Here is an 18,593-nt window from a genome sequence, read left to right on the forward strand (position 1 = left end):
CTGACACATAGACAGAGATTCATATTTGTAATCTATAACAGAAGATATATGCATGCCTTGTTTGCGTTGACTTCATAATGTTGCTATATTTTTAAGTTCCTAAAAACAGCTAAACCACAGTGCTTGGGTGAGCAGTAGGGTTGCCACCTCATCCCTTTAAAACAGAACACATATTAATTACACAGGTTCTGTGGCTGATTAAGGTGGTAATTAAACTCACTTGGAGCCTTCTCTGCATTCAATTAGCCTCAGAACCTGTGTAATTAATTTGTGTTCTGTTTTAAAGGGATGAGGTGGCAACTCTAGTGAGCAGAGACCTCTATCTCTCTGTGATACTTTGATCCTTGAATGGGCCTGGCTTCCTGCACAATTTTTGGCTCGATTCACGCCAATGCGTTTTTTTCATGCTTTTTGCAGAAATGCTTTTCATTTTCTTAACATGGGTTCCTATGGAACACGTTCACATCAATGCATTTTTGTGCCTCTGCGTTTTGGGAAAGGGTCGGGTATTTTTTTCCATGCAAAATGCAGTGTTTTGCATGTAATAGACTTTAATGGACCTGCATCCAAAATGCAAGTAGTACGTTTTTACCTCAATTTTGCCGCGATTTGCGTTTTTAAATCTGCCCAACAACAAATTTACCAAAAAAAAAAAAAAAAAGAACATAAAAAAGAAAATCGTTGTAAAATTGCGACAAATTTGTGGTTAAAAAAACATGGAAAGCACAGCAAAAAGCACTACAGAAATGCTCAAAAGCAACATACATAGGTGTGAATCGAGCCTTAGCTCATTCTCCTTTGTACATTGGTTTTTATCTCCATCTTTATCTTTAGAATACTGAAGTCAGGAATATGTTCTAAACACACTTTCAATCCCTTTGTGCCAGGAATCTATTTGTATGAGACACCAATTCATACCTTCCAACTTTTTGAGATGGAAACGATGGACACCTGTTAGCATAGGACACGTCCCCTTAAAGGAGAATTAAAGCAAAAAAAATGAGTGTAAGGCTTCTTTCACACGGCCGCTCCGTGTGAAAGGTCCGCTGCGGGACTTTTTTTTTTTTTTTTTCCACGGAGCGGATGACATTTGTGTCATCTGCTCCGTGTGCCCGCATATCATCCCATCCGTTTGCGGATGATATGCGGACATAATGTAAGTATATGGCACTGCGGATGTCAGCGGATGACACCGCTGACATCCGATTTTCCTTCCATTCCGTTTTTTACACGGAAGAAAAAATAGGGTTCTGTTCCATTCGAAAAAACGGAACAGAACTGAAAGGAGGAAAATCGGATGTCAGCGGATGGTATTCCACTGACATCCGCAGTGCCATTCACTTACATTATGTCTGCAAATCATCCGCAAAAAAATAGGATGATTTGCGGACACACGGAGCGGCCGTGTGAAAGGACCCTAACTCCCAAGTACTTTTTTTTTACCACTTCTATATCTTTATAATGGCTTTTGAAGTTTACAAATGCAGCAATTTAGAAATTGGATGAAAGGTTTAGCACTGGGAAACACTTTTTGAAATCTAAATAGTGCATTTTAAATACAACTTTATAGATTAGACCAAAATAAGCAACAAATGAGGAGGAAAGAGGGACAGAGGGACTTTGTTCCAAATCAGGGACAGTCCGTCAAAATCGGGGACAGTTGGGAGCTATGCCAATTGTCAATTTACCTTCTTTCCCCATAGTTAGTTACCAACAGAATCATATAAAACAAATGGAATAATTCTTCAAATAAACAACTGACTGTGGGATCCCATTTGATGTTTTGTCATGCACATTTAAAGCCTAAAAGTCATGTTGATGTACAGTAGATATGTACTAAAGTGCTAAAATTCTGAATGGCCTCCTATATCGATTTAGATCATGTAATAACCAGTGAACTGTTACTCACTAGGTATTGTTTCTGTGCTGGTAGCACTGATTGCTGGTAAAGCAGAGATCAGATACATAGAAGAACTGATTGAACCAAGCGAGATTGCACATTTTGTTGAAAATCTGGGGTTTGGCGCAGTAGTACTGGAAGACTGCACTGCTACACATGGTAGTATTGAGCTAGTGGTAAGTATAAAACTAAAATACGTTGCTATTTCCAGGAAAGCATCACAAATCATAACATGCTGGGGGACAGGATTATAAAGAGATAAAAAAATAATGGGTTTTCTGTTGGGCTGCAAGCATAAAAGATTTGGTGGTTTATGTCTCTGTACCCAGACTGTATCTTTTTGAGTGCAGGTCCTATGATTAGTAATATATGGGTTCCGTTTACTTAAAATAACAACAAATGCCTAAAAAACATCTAATATTTCCAAAATATGTCTAAGCCTAGATTCCTTCTCACATTGTATACAGCTGCAAGAAAACGTATGTGAACCCTTTGGAATGATATGGATTTCTGCACAAATTGGTCATAAAATGTGATCTGATCATCATCTTAGTCACAACAATAGACAATCACAGTCTGCTTAAAATAATAACACACAAAGAATGAAATGTTGCCATGTTTTTATTGAACACACCATGTAAACATTCACAGTGCAGGTGGAAAAAGTATGTGAACCCTTGGATTTAATAACTGGTTGAACCTCCTTTGGCAGCAATAACTTCAACCAAACGTTTCCTGTAGTTGTAGATCAGACGTGCAGAACGGTCAGGAGTAATTCTTGACCATTCCTCTTTACAGAACTGTTTCAGTTCAGCAATATTCTTGGGATGTCTGGTGTGAATCGCTTTCTTAAGGTCATGCCACAGCATCTCAATCGGGTTGAGGTCAGGACTCTGACTGGGCCACTTCAGAAGGCGTATTTTCTTCTGTTTAAGCCATTCTGTTATTGATTTACTTCTTTGATTTGGGTCATTGTCCTGTTGCAACACCCATCTTCTGTTGAGCTTCAGCTGGTAGACAGATGGCCTTAAGTTCTCCTGCAAAATGTCTTGATAAACTTGGGAATTCATTTTTCCTTCGAAGATAGCAATCCGTCCAGGCCCTGACGCAGCAAAGCAGCTCCAAACCATGATGCCCTCACCACCATACTTCACAGTTGGGAGGAGGTTTTGATGTTGGTGTGCTGTGCCCCTATTTTTGCCACACATACGCCACACATGTTTTCTTCCAAACAACTCAACTTTAGTTTCATCTGTCCACAGAATATTTTGCCAGTACTGCTGTGGAACATCCAGGTGCTCGTGTGCAAACTGTAAATGTGCAGCAATGTTTTGTTTGGACAGCAGTGGCTTCCTCTGTGGTATCCTCCCATGAAATCCATTCTTTTTTAGTGTTTTACGTGTTGTAGATTCACTAACAGGGATGTTAGCATTTGCCAGTGACTTTTGTAAGTCTTTAGCTGACACTCTAGGATTCTTCTTCACCTCATTGATCAGTCTGCGCTGTGCTCTTGCAGTCATCTTTACAGGACGGCCACTCCTAGGGAGAGTAGCAGCAGTGCTGAACTTTCTCCATTTATAGACAATTTGTCTTACCATGGACTGATGAACAGCAAGGCTTTTGGAGATACTTTTATAACCCTTTCCATCTTTATGCAAGTCAACAATTCTTAATCGTAGGTCTTCTGAAAGCTCTTTTGTGCGAGGCATCATTCACATCAGGCAATGCTTCTTGTGAAAAGCAAACCCAGAACTGGTGTGTGTTTTTTATAGGGCAGCTGTAACCAACACCTCCAATCTCATCTCATTGATTGGACTCCAGTTGGCTGACATCTCACTCCAATTAGCTCTTTGAGATATCATTAGTCTAGGGGTTCACATACTGTGACAGAACCCACTGTCACTGTGTGTTTTGGAGGGGACTGTGCGCAAGCCTCCTACCGACAGACTATGGGCCAGAAGATACTGGAGTTTGGCACTGCAGCCTTTTGACTTTGCCGTCCACTACTGCCCTGGGAAGCAAAGCGGCAACGCCGACGAATTGTCCGGGCAGACAGACATTGACTCTTTGGGATTTGTTACCCGACTAGCTCAGGCACAGACCAGTTGGAGGTCTAGTACCTGGATTAGTCTACCTTTGGGGGTAAGAGATGTGACGGTACTAACCGTCACTATGGGTGACGGATCACCCTGTCCCTGGATTGTAAACCCCTTTGTGTCATTTTCTTATGAGTTTGGGACATTGCATTTTATTTTCCCTTTATTCATCCTCTGAACAACTGACTCATGGCATTGAGTTAATGTAATGTAATGTTACAACCCATCCCCCCCCCCCCCCCCTCCTGTTTCTGTGTCTAAGTGTGTGGATTCATGGCAGACAATGGTCTGAGTTGGAGACATCTCTCCGCAGGGGGTGTGTATTAAGACTGCATGTTTCAAATGTACAAATGTTCAGTTCTCATTGGTTGGTTCCCTTCCCCCCCTTCTATGGAAAGGCTAAGGGGAGTTTCCCTAACTGTATGTAAAACTGTTGTCTTGGAATGTAATAAACAGTTTAAGCTCTGCATGGCTAACCCTCAACACCTGTGTGGATTGTCTCGTGATTGAGGGGTTAAGGGCTGGATATGACTTCTCCGCAGGCTGTGGGTGCGTTTGGAGGACAGGAGACACAGATTCGGCGGATGTGCCCAGCTGGGGTACAAAGATCCGTTACACATACTTTTTCCACCTGCACTGTGAATGTTTACATGGTGTGTTCAATAAAAACATGGCAACATTTCATTCTTTGTGTGTTATTAGTTTAGGCAGACTGTGATTGTCTATTGTAACTTAGATGATAATCAGATCACATTTTATGACCAATTTGTGCAGAAATCCATATCATTCCAAAGGGTTCACATACTTTTTCTTGCAGCTGTATTTACCGATTTAATAAATGTGCACAAAATGGTGGAGATGTATAAAGAATATTAAAATGGCCTTTAGGATGGGAGGTTTAACATTTTTACTAATTAAAGCATAAAAATAAAATGCCATTGACATTTCCAAGCAAAAATTACTCACAAATCATTCCGGGGTACAAGATTATAAAGAGAGAAAATAAAACTGTAAGACTTCAGTTGGGCTTTAAAGGGAAACCTAACTGTATCTGAGCACCACAAACTAAAAACACAATTGTGTTTCCTTTTTAAAAGGAGAGAAGTAAGAAAAGGTTACAGCTATAGCACTTTAATATCAGCACTTTATGTATTCTAAGCCATCTGTAATAATATTTAAAGGAACCACTCCGTCCTGAGGGATCTATAATAATTCTAGCGGCGCCAACCCATTAATTAACCACTTTTTCATTTTATTACTTTCCTTTTGAAGGGACAGTAACTGGGAGGCAGCAGCTATTACCATTTCTTATTTTTTTACTACACACTGCGAGGGATTGTTTACATTTCTTTAAGAAAAGCTTATAGCCATGGAATACAGATACAATGTGGCAGCATCCCCAGTGGATTACAACAATTATGCATACAAGATAATACCATTTGACAAAATTGTGGCAGGTAGAGATTCAAACCTGTGTTGAGGAATTAGGTATCGAAAAGAAAACCTTTGTTGCGTTGGAGGATAAATGGCAACAGGAAGTGGTGACAGCTCAATCGGTTAATAGTAAATACCTGTTCTGGCTAAGAACATGTTTCCGAAAAAGCCAACCAGATTTTATTATACTTGGCTGGACCTCCCCTGTGGAAAACACTATTTAAAGTAGAATAATAGGCAAAACCTTTTTTTTTCACTTTGTATAGAGTAAGGGAGGGTTATAACCCCTGTCAGATTTTTTTTTTTCCAACATCTGTGTTCCATTTCAGGGATTTACCTTCACTTCCTGTCCCTTAGTCAAACAGTGAGATAAAATCCCTGCAGATTAAAGTGGTTGTATTTCCCCCCCCAAAAAAAACCCCAAAAACCTGCAGGACAATGGCATAATGTGCCAGTATGCATCGCATGGTCACCCGGACACCGCTGAGGGAGCAGACATGTTCCCTCGGCGTCTCTTCCAGGTTCGGAGGCTCCGGCGATGTGAGTGGCCGGAGCCGCGATGACGTCACTTTCCGGCAAGGAGCTCTGAAGGTCCGGCAAGATACGCCGGACCTTCAGAACGCATGCGCCGCTGGTGTCAGCGGCTGCATGCAGGGTAAATATCTCCTAAACCGTGCAGGTTTAGCAGATATTAATTTTACCTACAGGTAAGCCTTATTATAGGCTTACCTGTAGGTAAAAGTTAAAAAGCGGAGTATACTACCGCTTTAAGGGAATTCCTTGGGGACCCACAGGTCAGCAGAACTAGTGTTCCCATTGGAAGATTTATCTCTTACTTTTCCGGGACAAACCAAGGGTTTTCTTTTACTTTAACTTTCAATGATAATGGTAAACAGGACAACTAGAGAGGGGGAATTTACCTAATGGTGGAACAGACAGCAGTAAAAGCTGACAGGGATTCTAATACCTCTCCACTCCCAAAAAAAAGTTTTGCCTTTAATGATACTTTTATTCATATTTAATATTTAAAGCAAACTCCTCCATCCAGGTCTCCATGCTTTATTTTGTTGAGAAATGATTTTGAAAAACACCCCCACGGCCATTTTGAGTATGGGGAAATGATTCATGTAGCATTTGCTTCTTGGAATCCATGCCCAGGCATGCTGGCAGGAGGTGGTGCTTAGCTGAGAAAGAAAATGCCCATAAAATCTCTTCGGATGTATAACACCACTTTGGCATAGGCCAGAAACAAGGAAGCAACTGAAGAAATCTGAAAAAACAAAGTTTACCACAAGTACATATAATGGATCTTCCTATTTACTAATGCTAGCAGCATAATAAAAAATAGTTCATGTTGATAGAGTTTAGTTCCACTTTCAGTGTGTTAAAAAAGCAGAGATGTGAACAATGAGTATACACGGTACCTTATATTTTATTTACAATACTCTCCCAAATACATTGCATTATAAGTGACACAAATTGGCAAAAAAAAAAAATATATGGGGGAATTGAATGTGTACACATCTGTTTAAGAAGCTTAGTATTTTCCTTGTTTTTCTCTCTAGATTACAGGTATGACCTGCGCATCATGTGTTCATAACATTGAATCCCGCCTGATGAGAATGCCAGGTATTCTGCAGGCCTCCGTAGCTCTGGCTACCTGCAAAGCACAAGTCAAGTTTGAGCCAGAAGTTGTTGGCCCAAGAGACATCATTCAAGTGATTGAGGTAAGATCTAATAAATCAAATAAATGTCTGAATGGCCGAATAAAAGCTTTTTCCTTTTTAACCACTTAAGCCCCGGAGGATTTTCCTGCTAAACGACCAGGGGGTATTTTGCGATTCGGCACTGCATGACTTTAACAGACAATTGCGCGGTCGTGCGACGCTGTATCTAAACGAATTTGGTGTCCTTTTTTTCCCACAAACGGAGCTTTCTTTTGGTGGTATTTGATCTCCCATGCGACTTTTACTTTTTGCGCTATAAACAAAAAAAGAGCGTACATTTTGCAAAAATAACAATATTTTTCACATTTTTTTATATGAAATTCCCCAAAAAAAAAATGTAAAAATCAAAATTTTTTAAAATTTTCGGCCAATTTGTTTTATGCTACCTATGTTTGGTAAAAAAAAATCGCAAAAAGCGTATTTTGATTGGTTTGCGCAAAAGTTATCGCGTTTACTAACAAAGGGAAAGATTTCTGTCATTTTTGGTGGGTTTTTTTTTAACGTGTAATGGCGGCGATCTGCGATTTTTTTTTTTGCGGTACTGCGACATTGGGGCGGACAGATCGGACCCTTGACTGACATTTTTGACACTTTTGGGGTTACCAGTGACATTTCTACAGTAATCAGTGCTATATATATGCACTGTTACTGTAAAAATACACTGGTAGTGAAGGGGTTAACTTTATTTGGGAGGGAGGGGCTGTGTGTGTCCCTAGGGGCGTGCTTTCTACTGTGATTGGCTGTGGCTTGAGCTGTAAGGACACTGATCAACGGATCTACATAGTAGATCCATGTGATCAGTGTTTTTACAGCGAGGAGAATGACAGGTGGCTTGTTTACACAAGCTGCCTGACATTCTCCCTCTCCCCCGCCGATCGCAGAGTGACCGGCGGACATCGGGTCCGCTGGTCACACGCGCGGGGGGGTCCGTGACCGCGCGGGAGCGGGAGCGCGCCTCCGCGGGCGCGCGCTCGCTCCCCAGAGCCTCACAGGCGATCGACGTAGACCTACGTCACTCTGCCTGTGAGGGGCTGACTGCCGCAGTAAATATACTGTGAGCAGTCGGCAAGCGGTTAAAGAGGGTGGTATGAAATATTGCATATAATCATTCATATTTAACTCTTGCAACCAGTAGGTAATTAGATGCTGCATATGTAGTTTTTCTGCAGTTTTTTTTTTTTTTTTTTACTGCTATGCCATGGGGATCTGTGTGATGTTTTCTATTCCAAACTACATAGAACACCCCCAACTGGATCCATGACCTCCCTCCCTGCTAGCTTATATACCTGTATAGAATTATTTAAGCAGATCAACAAGTGACAGGCAGTGTTCTACAACCTAACAGTAATATAATTGTATACAAGGAATTAAAAAAAAAAAAAAAACGGGTAAACAATTATACATAATATAATTGGAAAATGTATTGCAATAGTCCCGTAAAATCACATGGCAGAAAATATGGGACAATGCATTTATTTCTTCCATATGTGGAACTCACAAAGAAATATGATACAAGGTTATGATGATGTGGTATAAGTCTAGAGTCTAATTATATGCATGAATATATAAATTATTCAGCCCCCTTAAGTTAATACTTTGTAGCGCCACCTTTTGCTGCGATTACAGCTGTAAGTCGCTTGGGGTATGTCTCTATCAGTTTTGCACATCGAGAGACTGAAATTTTTGCCCATTCCTCCTTGCAAAACAGCTCAAGCTCAGTGAGGTTGGATGGAGAGCGTTTGTGAACAGCAGTTTTCAGTTCTTTCCACAGATTCTCGATTGGATTCAGGTCTGGACTTTGACTTGGCCATTTTAACACCTGGATATGTTTATTTGTGAACCATTCCATTGTAGATTTTGCTTTAGGTTTCGGATCATTGTCTTGTTGGAAGACAAATCTCTGTCCCAGTCTCAGGTCTTTTGCAGACTCCAAGTTTTCTTCCAGAATGATCTTGTATTTGGCTCCATCCATCTTCCCATAAATTTTAACCATCTTCCCTGTCCCTGCTGAAGAAAAGCAGGCCCAAACCATGATGCTGCCACCACCATGTTTGACAGTGGGGATGGTGTGTTCAGGGTGATGAGCTGTGTTGCTTTTACGCCAAACAGAGCGTTTTGCATTGTTGCCAAAAAGTTCGATTTTGGTTTCATCTGACCAGAGCACCTTCTTCCACATGTTTGGTGTGTCTCCCAGGTGGCTTATGGCAAACTTTAAATGACACTTTTTATGGATATCTTTAAGAAATGGCTTTCTTCTTGCCACTCTTCCATAAAGGCCAGATTTGTGCAGTATACGACTGATTGTTGTCCTATGGACAGAGTCTCCCACCTCAGCTGTAGATCTCTGCAGTTCATCCAGAGTGATCATGGGCCTCTTGGCTGCATCTCTGATCAGTCTTCTCCTTGTATGAGCTGAAAGTTTAGAGGGACGGCCAGGTCTTCGTAGATTTACAGTGGTCTGATACTCCTTCCATTTCAATATTATCGCTTGCACAGTGCTCCTTGGGATGTTTTAAAGCTTGGAAAATCTTTTTGTATCCAAATCCGGCTTTAAACTTCTCTACAACAGTATCTCGGACCTGCCTGGTGTGTTCCTTGTTCTTCATGATGCTCTCTGCGCTTTAAACGGACCTCTGAGACTATCACAGTGCAGGTGCATTTATACGGAGACTTGATTACACACAGGTGGATTCTATTTATCATCATTAGTCATTTAGGTCAACATTGGATCATTCAGAGATCCTCACTGAACTTCTGGAGAGAGTTTGCTGCACTGAAAGTAAAGGGGCTGAATAATTTTGCACGTCCAATTTTTCAGTTTTTTATTTGTTAACAAAGTTTGAAATATCCAATAAATTTCATTCCACTTCATGATTGCGTCCCACTTGTTGTTGATTCTTCACAAAAAATTACAGTTTTATATCTTAATGTTTGAAGCCTGAAATGTGGCAAAAGGTCGCAAAGTTCAAGGGGGCCGAATACTTTCGCAAGGCACTGTATATTGCAGATTTCAACACATTAAGAAACTGACATCTCACATATTGGTACCCCTTCCATCCAGAAAGCACTTGCTTACATGCATTGCAGCATTCTGTGTTAGACAGTCATATAAAAATTTCCAGCCTGTCCAACTGCTTCCATGGTTGCCCAGATTTAGGCAACATGAAACCTATATGGTGGAACTGTCCTAAAGTCCGGAGGTTATCGATTAGGGTATACAGTTTGGTCAATACGGTTCTTCTTGTGAATTTACGGAGAGACCTGTGGGAGGCACTTTTTACAAAAAGCTATCGCAGACGCTACCCATCGGGAACGCACCCTAATCACTCATATTTTTATGGCGAGGAAGCAAACTTTAGCACGGTCATGGAAGACACCACTTCTTAGCCTTTTAAGAGGTTTGGAACTGGGTTCAGGGTACGCTCATTAACAAAAGATTGACGGTGATCTTTGAGGACAAGTATGACAAATTCCAACTGACTTGGTAGCCTTGGATAGACCATTTCTCACCTTCTCAAATGACCTACTGGTTTTTAGAACTGTAGAAGAGTTCAAAGTGGTACAGCTTAAAAACCTCTGGGGTACCCGTCTTTCTCCCTTCTCTATTTCTCTTCCCTCTCTCTTGCTTTCTCTTTCTCTTTCTCCATTTTCCTTAACGACTGCTCTTTCGTGCTTCCCTCCCTCACCGTTGAGCTCCTGTAGGCTCCGGATCAGCAGTATCCGCTCCGGATGAGCAGGATAAGCATGGCTGTCTATATTATTTCCCCCCCCCCCCCTTTTTTTTTTTTTTTTGACCAGGCCTCCCACTTATATCTTCTATTTGTGCTACAGAATGGTGAAGACATCAGTGGTTCAGATTGCATAATATTGCCTCAATAGCCTGGATGTTGTTTTTTTGCCATTTTTCATAAACAAATGACCCCTATGTCTTGGACACTCAAGGTATCCTCACAAATTGATGTTCCTGTCTTATCTGTGTTCTGTTACAGTATTAGATTGTTGCCGCTCTCATTTTGCATTTAGGGAGCAGTACTAATAGTTCAGGCTAAAAGGCATTGTGTGTTGTGGTGTGTAGCATTGGTTTTGTGGAGGTGCTTTAGGATGCCATTCACAACCAATAGCACCACAGAGCACCAATGCACTAAATGTGTATTAACACATCATGGGTGGTGTAAATGAGCCTGTAAGGTTGCAGGGCACCAGTTTCCCCATGGATGGAGATCTTAGACTACCCCCTCTCAGACAGATTAAATGAATAGTGTATTGAAGGTTAGAAGCCTGGAAGAGCTTACATTTAGACTTATACAGAAATACAGTTAATCATTTTTAGCATACATGGGCCTTATGGGACCAATTTGCTACAGTTCCTCCAACACCCTCCTTGAAGGTAATACTACCCCCTCGCTTATCAGTCAGACAATGCCCAATATTTGGTACTGGTAACCTTCACATTGAAAGACTAAATGAAAAAGAACTTTGATATTACGTAGCTGAATAGGGGAAATATAGGGGAGGTATCCTATTTACATCTTCTTTCATTCTGATGAACACAATAATTAAATCTATTTGATAGTTTTGTGATTTTAGGATTCTATTAAAAAAAAAAAAACTCTTTAATGATCAATTCAGGTTGTTTATACCTTTTTTAAAAAGACCCATTTTTAACATGACAAAATGTGGAAAATTTCAAGGGGTATCAATAGGCACTATATATACTATGGCACAATCTATTTTTATTGGCTTAATGCCAAATTTTACAGTGGGGTAAGAATAACTCAATGCGTTTCCCTGATTTAAAAGATCTATATACCAAAACATAGGTATACCTGCCAAAAACATCACAAGAGATATATCAACAAACCAAATGTGCATGGGTTCTCTACGTATACCACAGATAAAGTCCAGTGAATAAGTGTTATCACCCTTAGACAGGATCCTAGCACTCTTGTTACTGACAGGGTCGGCAGGTGAAAATAAAGAAAGAATCTTTAAAAAAAATAAGTATGGCCAAAGCCTTTTTGGCCCCACTTCTCCAATGGATCACAGGAGTGTAGTGTATTCTGCACTCCTGTGACTCGTTTTTAGCAGCAGGGTAAAGTCTATTGTCGGCTGACATCACTCAGCTGGTCCAAGCACTCGATCAATCCCGACTTTACAGTCAGGATCCACCCAGACGCCTGGATCAGCAGCTGGCTCAGCCTCTCAGTGAATTGCTGGAAGACTAAGCCAGCCGCTCCTGCTGCCTCCACAACCTAGCACACCAATGTCTGCTGGAGTGGCAGAGCAAAGAGCCAGTGACTGACAGTCGCTGCTCTCTGCTCAGAGTGGAGGGGAGAACTGAACGATCAGTGGTGAAGAAGTGGTGGGGGACAAAAGCAACATCAGGTCGATGCTGCATCCACTTAGGTGAGTATCATTTTTTTTTTTTCTGGAAACCCCATGTGGGGGAAGGGGGGGGGGTGTAATGCACCTATCAAATGTAGGAACTGGTAAGCTGTAGTATATAAAATGTTTGTTCTTGTCTATAGACACACTTTTTAATGGGAATTCATTAACAGGGACTTGGATTTCGAGCTTCTTTGTCCAAAAGAGACCCCAGAGACCATAATCTGGACCATAAACAGGAAATAAAGCTGTAAGTATAAATGTACAATGAGCATTAGTTTTTGGCAATTCATGTAGTCATGTTTCTTGTTTAATACAGTGACCCAGTTCATTCCACATTTTAACCACCCCAAACATCTCCCGTTCAAGTTGTAAAGGGGGTGTTCACCTGCAGTGGGCAGGGGAGGACTGGGCAAGGGGGCAATTGCCTTCCAGGCCACTCTGATGCACCATAAAAAGGCTGCACCACTTCTGCTGCCACAGACCTGCCTAAAGGATTCCTGAGTGCTGGTTGAAGACCAGGACAAAGCGCAGGCCTCCCCCCAGCATGGATGGTGTAAACTGTGTCTGAGAAGAGGCTGGTCCCATGCCCCACTGGAGACTCTTCTGCCCTGGCCAGCCCCAACCGCAACTGAGCTGTCCCAGCTCCCCCCAACCTCCCCCTGCCTGCCAGGTCGGAAACCCAGATTCAGCTGGTAAGTAGAGAGTATCTGGAGACGGGCTTCAGCTTGGAATGGGGTTTCAGGAGGAGGGTTGGGAGAGTGGGAGGGGGCCAAGTCGCTGCACCATGGGCCTCTGGCTTGTACTTGCCCCCTGGGCCGAAAGTTGGCAGTCTGCCCCTGGCAGTGGACATGGTCCTTTGCTTTCTGTCTCCAGCAGGAATTAAAACTCCTGTCGTGTTCAGCAGGCACTACTGCATGCTAAACCCATTCAGGTGAATGGAGCTACACTGCAACCAGCCCGCAACTATGTGCAATGCACATGGTTGCAACGCAGTAGTGTGGTATTTAGGGGTTTTAAACGGGCAGTAAGGAGGCAACAAATCAATGCTGATGCCATCTTTACCTCCTAGGTTGATTAGCCACTGCTCAAAACTGTTAGTTTTTTGTTTAGTCAAGAGTTTGGTTGAGAAAAACTAAGAGATTCCTCCATCCACACAAATAAAATGGATGGAGGAATCTGTGAGCCCCCCCCCCCCCCCCCCGCTGTTAAAATACACTAATCAGTGGCTGCAGCTGATTGGCTGCAGACGCCATTCGTGAAAAGTTTTTCAACATGTCCCTTCAACAGCTATCAAAAGATTGACTGTTGTTGAACGGGGACTGCCACACAGTGATCTGAATTTGGCTAGTTCCTGCTAAACTGGTTGAATTTCATCAGTGCATGGTCACCTTTGGACTTTTCCTGTGTTTTTTTTTTTTTTTATTGCGGTTGATACATTTAAATATTGATTCTAACCTACAAGATACATTGTTTTGAAAATACGATTATTTTCATTTGATGTTTTTTTTGATTGTGAAATACCCCCAAAGGTGCATTACCATCGGGGAGTTTGCCATGTGTATAGCCAGGGGCGTTGGTGGGGCTGCGTGGTGTGTATAGTTTTATGGAGTGTAGAAGAATGCAGTCACCAAAATCAGTAAGAATTAGCTGAACTTGTGTTTTTTTTTTGTTTTATATTTAGGCCTACTTTGATTTGTATAATATTTTATTAGGAATTAGACCATAAAGAGAGGTTATAAAGAAGCTTCAAATGTGTCTTAGAGTATAAATTCTACTTCTCTTTCATTACAGGTGGAGAAGCTCCTTTTTGTGCAGCCTCTTTTTTGGCATTCCCGTCATCGTTATCATGATTTACATGTTATTTACCCACAACAGAGAAAAGCCATCAGCAATGGATACAAACATTATCCCTGGGCTATCCATTATGAACCTAATCTTCTTTATTCTTTGTTCTCTGGTCCAGGTAGGTGTTCGGATGTTTAAATGTACAGTGTTTTCTCAAACCGGTTGCTTTCTTTAGTTTTTTTAGGTGATTCAAAATGTAATTTAAAAAAAAAATAAAATAAGAAAAAATTTTATACTTACCTGCTCTGTGCAATAGTTTTACTAAGAGCAGCCCTGATTCTTTTCTTTTCTCTGTGGGTCCATGGTTGGTGCTCCAAGCTCCTCTCCCCGCCAAGTGCCCCCATAGAAATCTGCTTGCTAAGGGAGAACTTGTGCGGACTAACTCTGGAGCTGGGCTGTTTGCGTTTATTCACACCGACAGCAGGACTTGCCCCCCCCCCCCCACCCCGCTCCCTCAGGCTGTGGTTGACCGCAGCAGAAGCCAATGGCTCCCACTCCTGTCTCTGAGCGAGTGAGGTGGGAGAGAGCAGATAGAGCCTCTGCTCCCATTTACATCACTGGATTGAGATCGGGCTTGGGTAAGTAAAAGTGTGTGTGTGTGTGTGTGTGGGGGGGGGGGGGGGTACTGCATGCAGAAGGTTTTTACCTTAATGCATAGAATTCATTATTAAAAAAAATAATTCTGCTTTTAGAACCACTTTAGGTTTAGATGTTACAAAAAAAAAAAAAGTATTTAAAATATATAAAAAAAAAAAAAAAAAAGCTATAATTATGCTAATACTGTAGCTTCGGTGCTTGAAATTTTATCCAGGATAAGTTCACAAAATTCAGGAAAGTTTTAAGACATTTTAAAATTCCTTATCTGCATACTCAAAAAAAAAAAACATATTTAAAATATAAAAAAAAAAGCTATAATTATGCTAATACTGTAGCTTCAGTGCTTGAAATTGTATCCAGGATAAGTTCAGAAAATTCAGGAAAGTTTTTTAAGACATATTAAAATTCCTTATCTGCATATACTAAAAAAAAAAAAAACGTATTTAAAATAAAAAAAGATATAATTATGCTAATACTGTAGCTTCAGTGCTTGAAATTTTATCCAGGATAAGTTCAGAAAATTCAGGAAAGTTTTAAGACCTTTTAAAATTCCTTATCTGCATTCTCAAAGAACTGTAGGGTCAGCATGACTGTCAGGCAACCAGCGTTGTTCACCATTTCAGCTTGCTACACACTGCCACATATATTCTCAACATCTTCCTACTGTCCAGAAACAATGGGTTTGATTTACTAAAGGAGTAGACCATGTTCCTTTTAAAGTGAATTTAGAAAATAAAAAAATGGATTTTTGTTTGCATACAACTGTATTATTGAAGTCAGCACAACTTCTCATTCACTAGGCTAAATTTATTTATTTTATTTTTTTTTTTGCAAAATTCATTTTTACTCACTTATGGAATGGGGTGAAGCTGTGCTGAGTTCCGACCATGTGCAAGGAAAAATCTATTTTTTTTTTCTATTCTCCTTGCAGATGATAAAAATAAATAAATATATATATATATATATATATATATATATATATAATATAATATAATTTTTTTTTCTTTGTTTTGCAAACAAAACAATTACTACATACATTTTTTTTTAAAGAAGTAAGCCTGCCTTTAGGCAAGGTTTGTCTGACTGGAAGTTCTGATGGACCATCCAAGGTATCTCTCTGAATTATGCAGCTTGTGCTATTGAGTTCTGTATACAATGGGCTTCTGTCTATAAATCTAAAGCTAAAAATGTGAAAAGACTTGAGCACCACATTACATATCATAAATATGTGATATTTCATATTTACCAGCAGTGGCGGCCCGTGCATAGGGGGCGCCAGGGCGCCGCCCCCCTACCCCTAAAAAAAAAGAAAAAAAAAAAGAAAAAAAAAAAAACAAAACGAACAAATAAAGTTGTACAAAAAAAAAATTGGGGTCGCCGGCCTCGCCTGTGGGGTTACGTCCCAGAAGAGGCGCTGATTGGCTGCCTTCTGGGGGGTAGGGGGGTATCCTGGGCGCAAGTCTTTGTGATTGGACACCCCCACTTTCTGATATCCTGGCTGTGATTGGTCCAGTCTACAGCCTGGACCAATCATCATCCAGGATATCGCTGACGTCGCAATGGGGGCGGTGCCGGTGCGTGCGTCAGTCACTCACCGTCACCGCCGCTCAGAGAAAAGGAGAGGCCGCCCGCCGGTTCCCGCCGCCGAGACGAGGGAGAAGGACCCGCCGCAGAAGAGGAAGAAGCTGAGCCGCCCCGCCGCCAGGTAAGTTTGAAGGGAGCACGCACGCTGGTGTCTGCATCGATTGGGGTACAATGCTGGCACTCTGCAATCATTGGGGGACAATGCTGGCACTCTGCAATCATTGGGGGACAATGCTGGCGCTCTGCAATCATTGGGGGACAATGCTGGCACTCTGCAATCATTGGGGGACAATGCTGTGGCCACTCTGCAATCATTGGGGTACAATGCTGTGGCACTCTGCAATCATTGGGGGACAATGCTGTGGCGCTCTGCAATCATTGGGGGACAATGCTGTGGGCACTCTGCAATCATTGGGGGACAATGCTGTGGCGCTCTGCAATCATTGGGGGACAATGCTGTGGGCACTCTGCAATCATTGGGGGACAATGCTGTGGCGCTCTGCAATCATTGGGGGACAATGCTGTGGGCACTCTGCAATCATTGGAGGACAATGCTGTGGCGCTCTGCAATCATTGGGGGACAATGCTGTGGCGCTCTGCAATCATTGGGGGACAATACTGTGGCGCTCTGCAATCATTGGGGGACAATGCTGTGGCGCTCTGCAACCATTGGGGTACAATGCTGTGGGCACTCTGCAATCATTGGGGGACAATGCTGTGGCGCTCTGCAATCATTGGGGGACAATGCTGTGGCACTCTGCAATCATTGGGGTACAATACTGTGGCACTCTGCAATCATTGGGGTACAATGCTGTGGGCACTCTGCAATCATTGGGGGACAATGCTCTGGCGCTCTGCAATCATTGGGGGACAATGCTGTGGCGCTCTGCAATCATTGGGGGACAATGCTGTGGCGCTCTGCAATCATTGGGGGACAATGCTGTGGCGCTCTGCAATCATTGGGGGACAATGCTGTGGCGCTCTGCAAACATTGGGGGACAATGCTGTGGCGCTCTGCAACCATTGGGGTACAATGCTGTGGGTACTCTGCAATCATTGGGGGACAATGCTGTGGCGCTCTGCAATCATTGGGGGACAATGCTGTGGCGCTCTGCAATCATTGGGGGACAATGCTGTGGCGCTCTGCAATCATTGGGGGACAATGCTGTGGCACTCTGCAATCATTGGGGACAATGCTGTGGCGCTCTGCAGTGATTGGGGACAATGCTGTGGCGCTCTGCACTGATTGGGGACAATGCTGTGGCGCTCTGCAGTGATTGGGGACAATGCTGTGGCGCTCTGCAGTGATTGGGGACAATGCTGTGGCGCTCTGCATTGAAAGGGGCTCGCACGCTGAACTCTGCATTGATGGGGGCACGGAACAGTTGCATTGAAGGGGGCACGCACGCTGAACTCTGCACAGTGTTTATTGCATTGAAGGGGGCACAGCACAGTTGCATTGAAGGGGGCATGCACGCTGAACTCTGCATTGTGGGGGCACAGCACAGTGTTCATTGCATTGAAGGGGGCACAGCACAGTTGCATTGAAGGGGGCATGCACGCTGAACTCTGCATTGTTGGGGCACAGCACAGAGTTCATTGCATTGAAGGGGGCACAGTGTTTATTGCATTGAAGGGGGCACAGCACAGTGTTTATTGCATTGAAGGGGCCACAGCACAGTGTTTATTGCATTGAAGGGGGCACAGCACAGTGTTCATTGCATTGTGGGGGCACAGCACAGTGTTCATTGCATTGAAGGGGGCACAGCACAGTGTTTATTGCATTGAAGGGGGCACAGCACGGTGTTTATTGCATTGAAGGGGGCATAGCGCAGTGTTCATTGCATTGAAGGGGGCACAGCACAGTGTTTATTGCATTGAAGGGGGCACAGCACAGTGTTCATTGCATTGAAGGGGGCACAGCACAGTGTTTATTGCATTGAAGGGGGCACAGCACAGTGTTTATTGCATTGAAGGGGGCACAGCACAGTGTTTATTGCATTGAAGGGGGCACAGCACAGT

At 42.5% G+C, this 18,593-nt stretch overlaps 1 protein-coding gene across 1 annotated transcript in view; it reads left to right on the top strand.

Annotated features, from left to right (window-relative positions):
* ATP7B (ATPase copper transporting beta) overlaps positions 1–18,593 on the top strand; it is a 167,879-nt gene that overhangs the window by 98,763 nt on the left and 50,523 nt on the right. The window contains exons 5-8 of the mRNA XM_082245906.1: positions 1,913–2,076; positions 6,996–7,157; positions 12,716–12,792; positions 14,337–14,508. Coding sequence (XP_082102032.1) covers positions 1,913–2,076; positions 6,996–7,157; positions 12,716–12,792; positions 14,337–14,508 — 575 coding nt within the window. The remainder of the gene's footprint in view (positions 1–1,912; positions 2,077–6,995; positions 7,158–12,715; positions 12,793–14,336; positions 14,509–18,593) is intronic.

This window comes from Pelophylax lessonae (genome assembly GCF_965119305.1).
Source record: "Pelophylax lessonae genome assembly, chromosome: 2".
Taxonomy (NCBI): domain Eukaryota; kingdom Metazoa; phylum Chordata; class Amphibia; order Anura; family Ranidae; genus Pelophylax; species Pelophylax lessonae.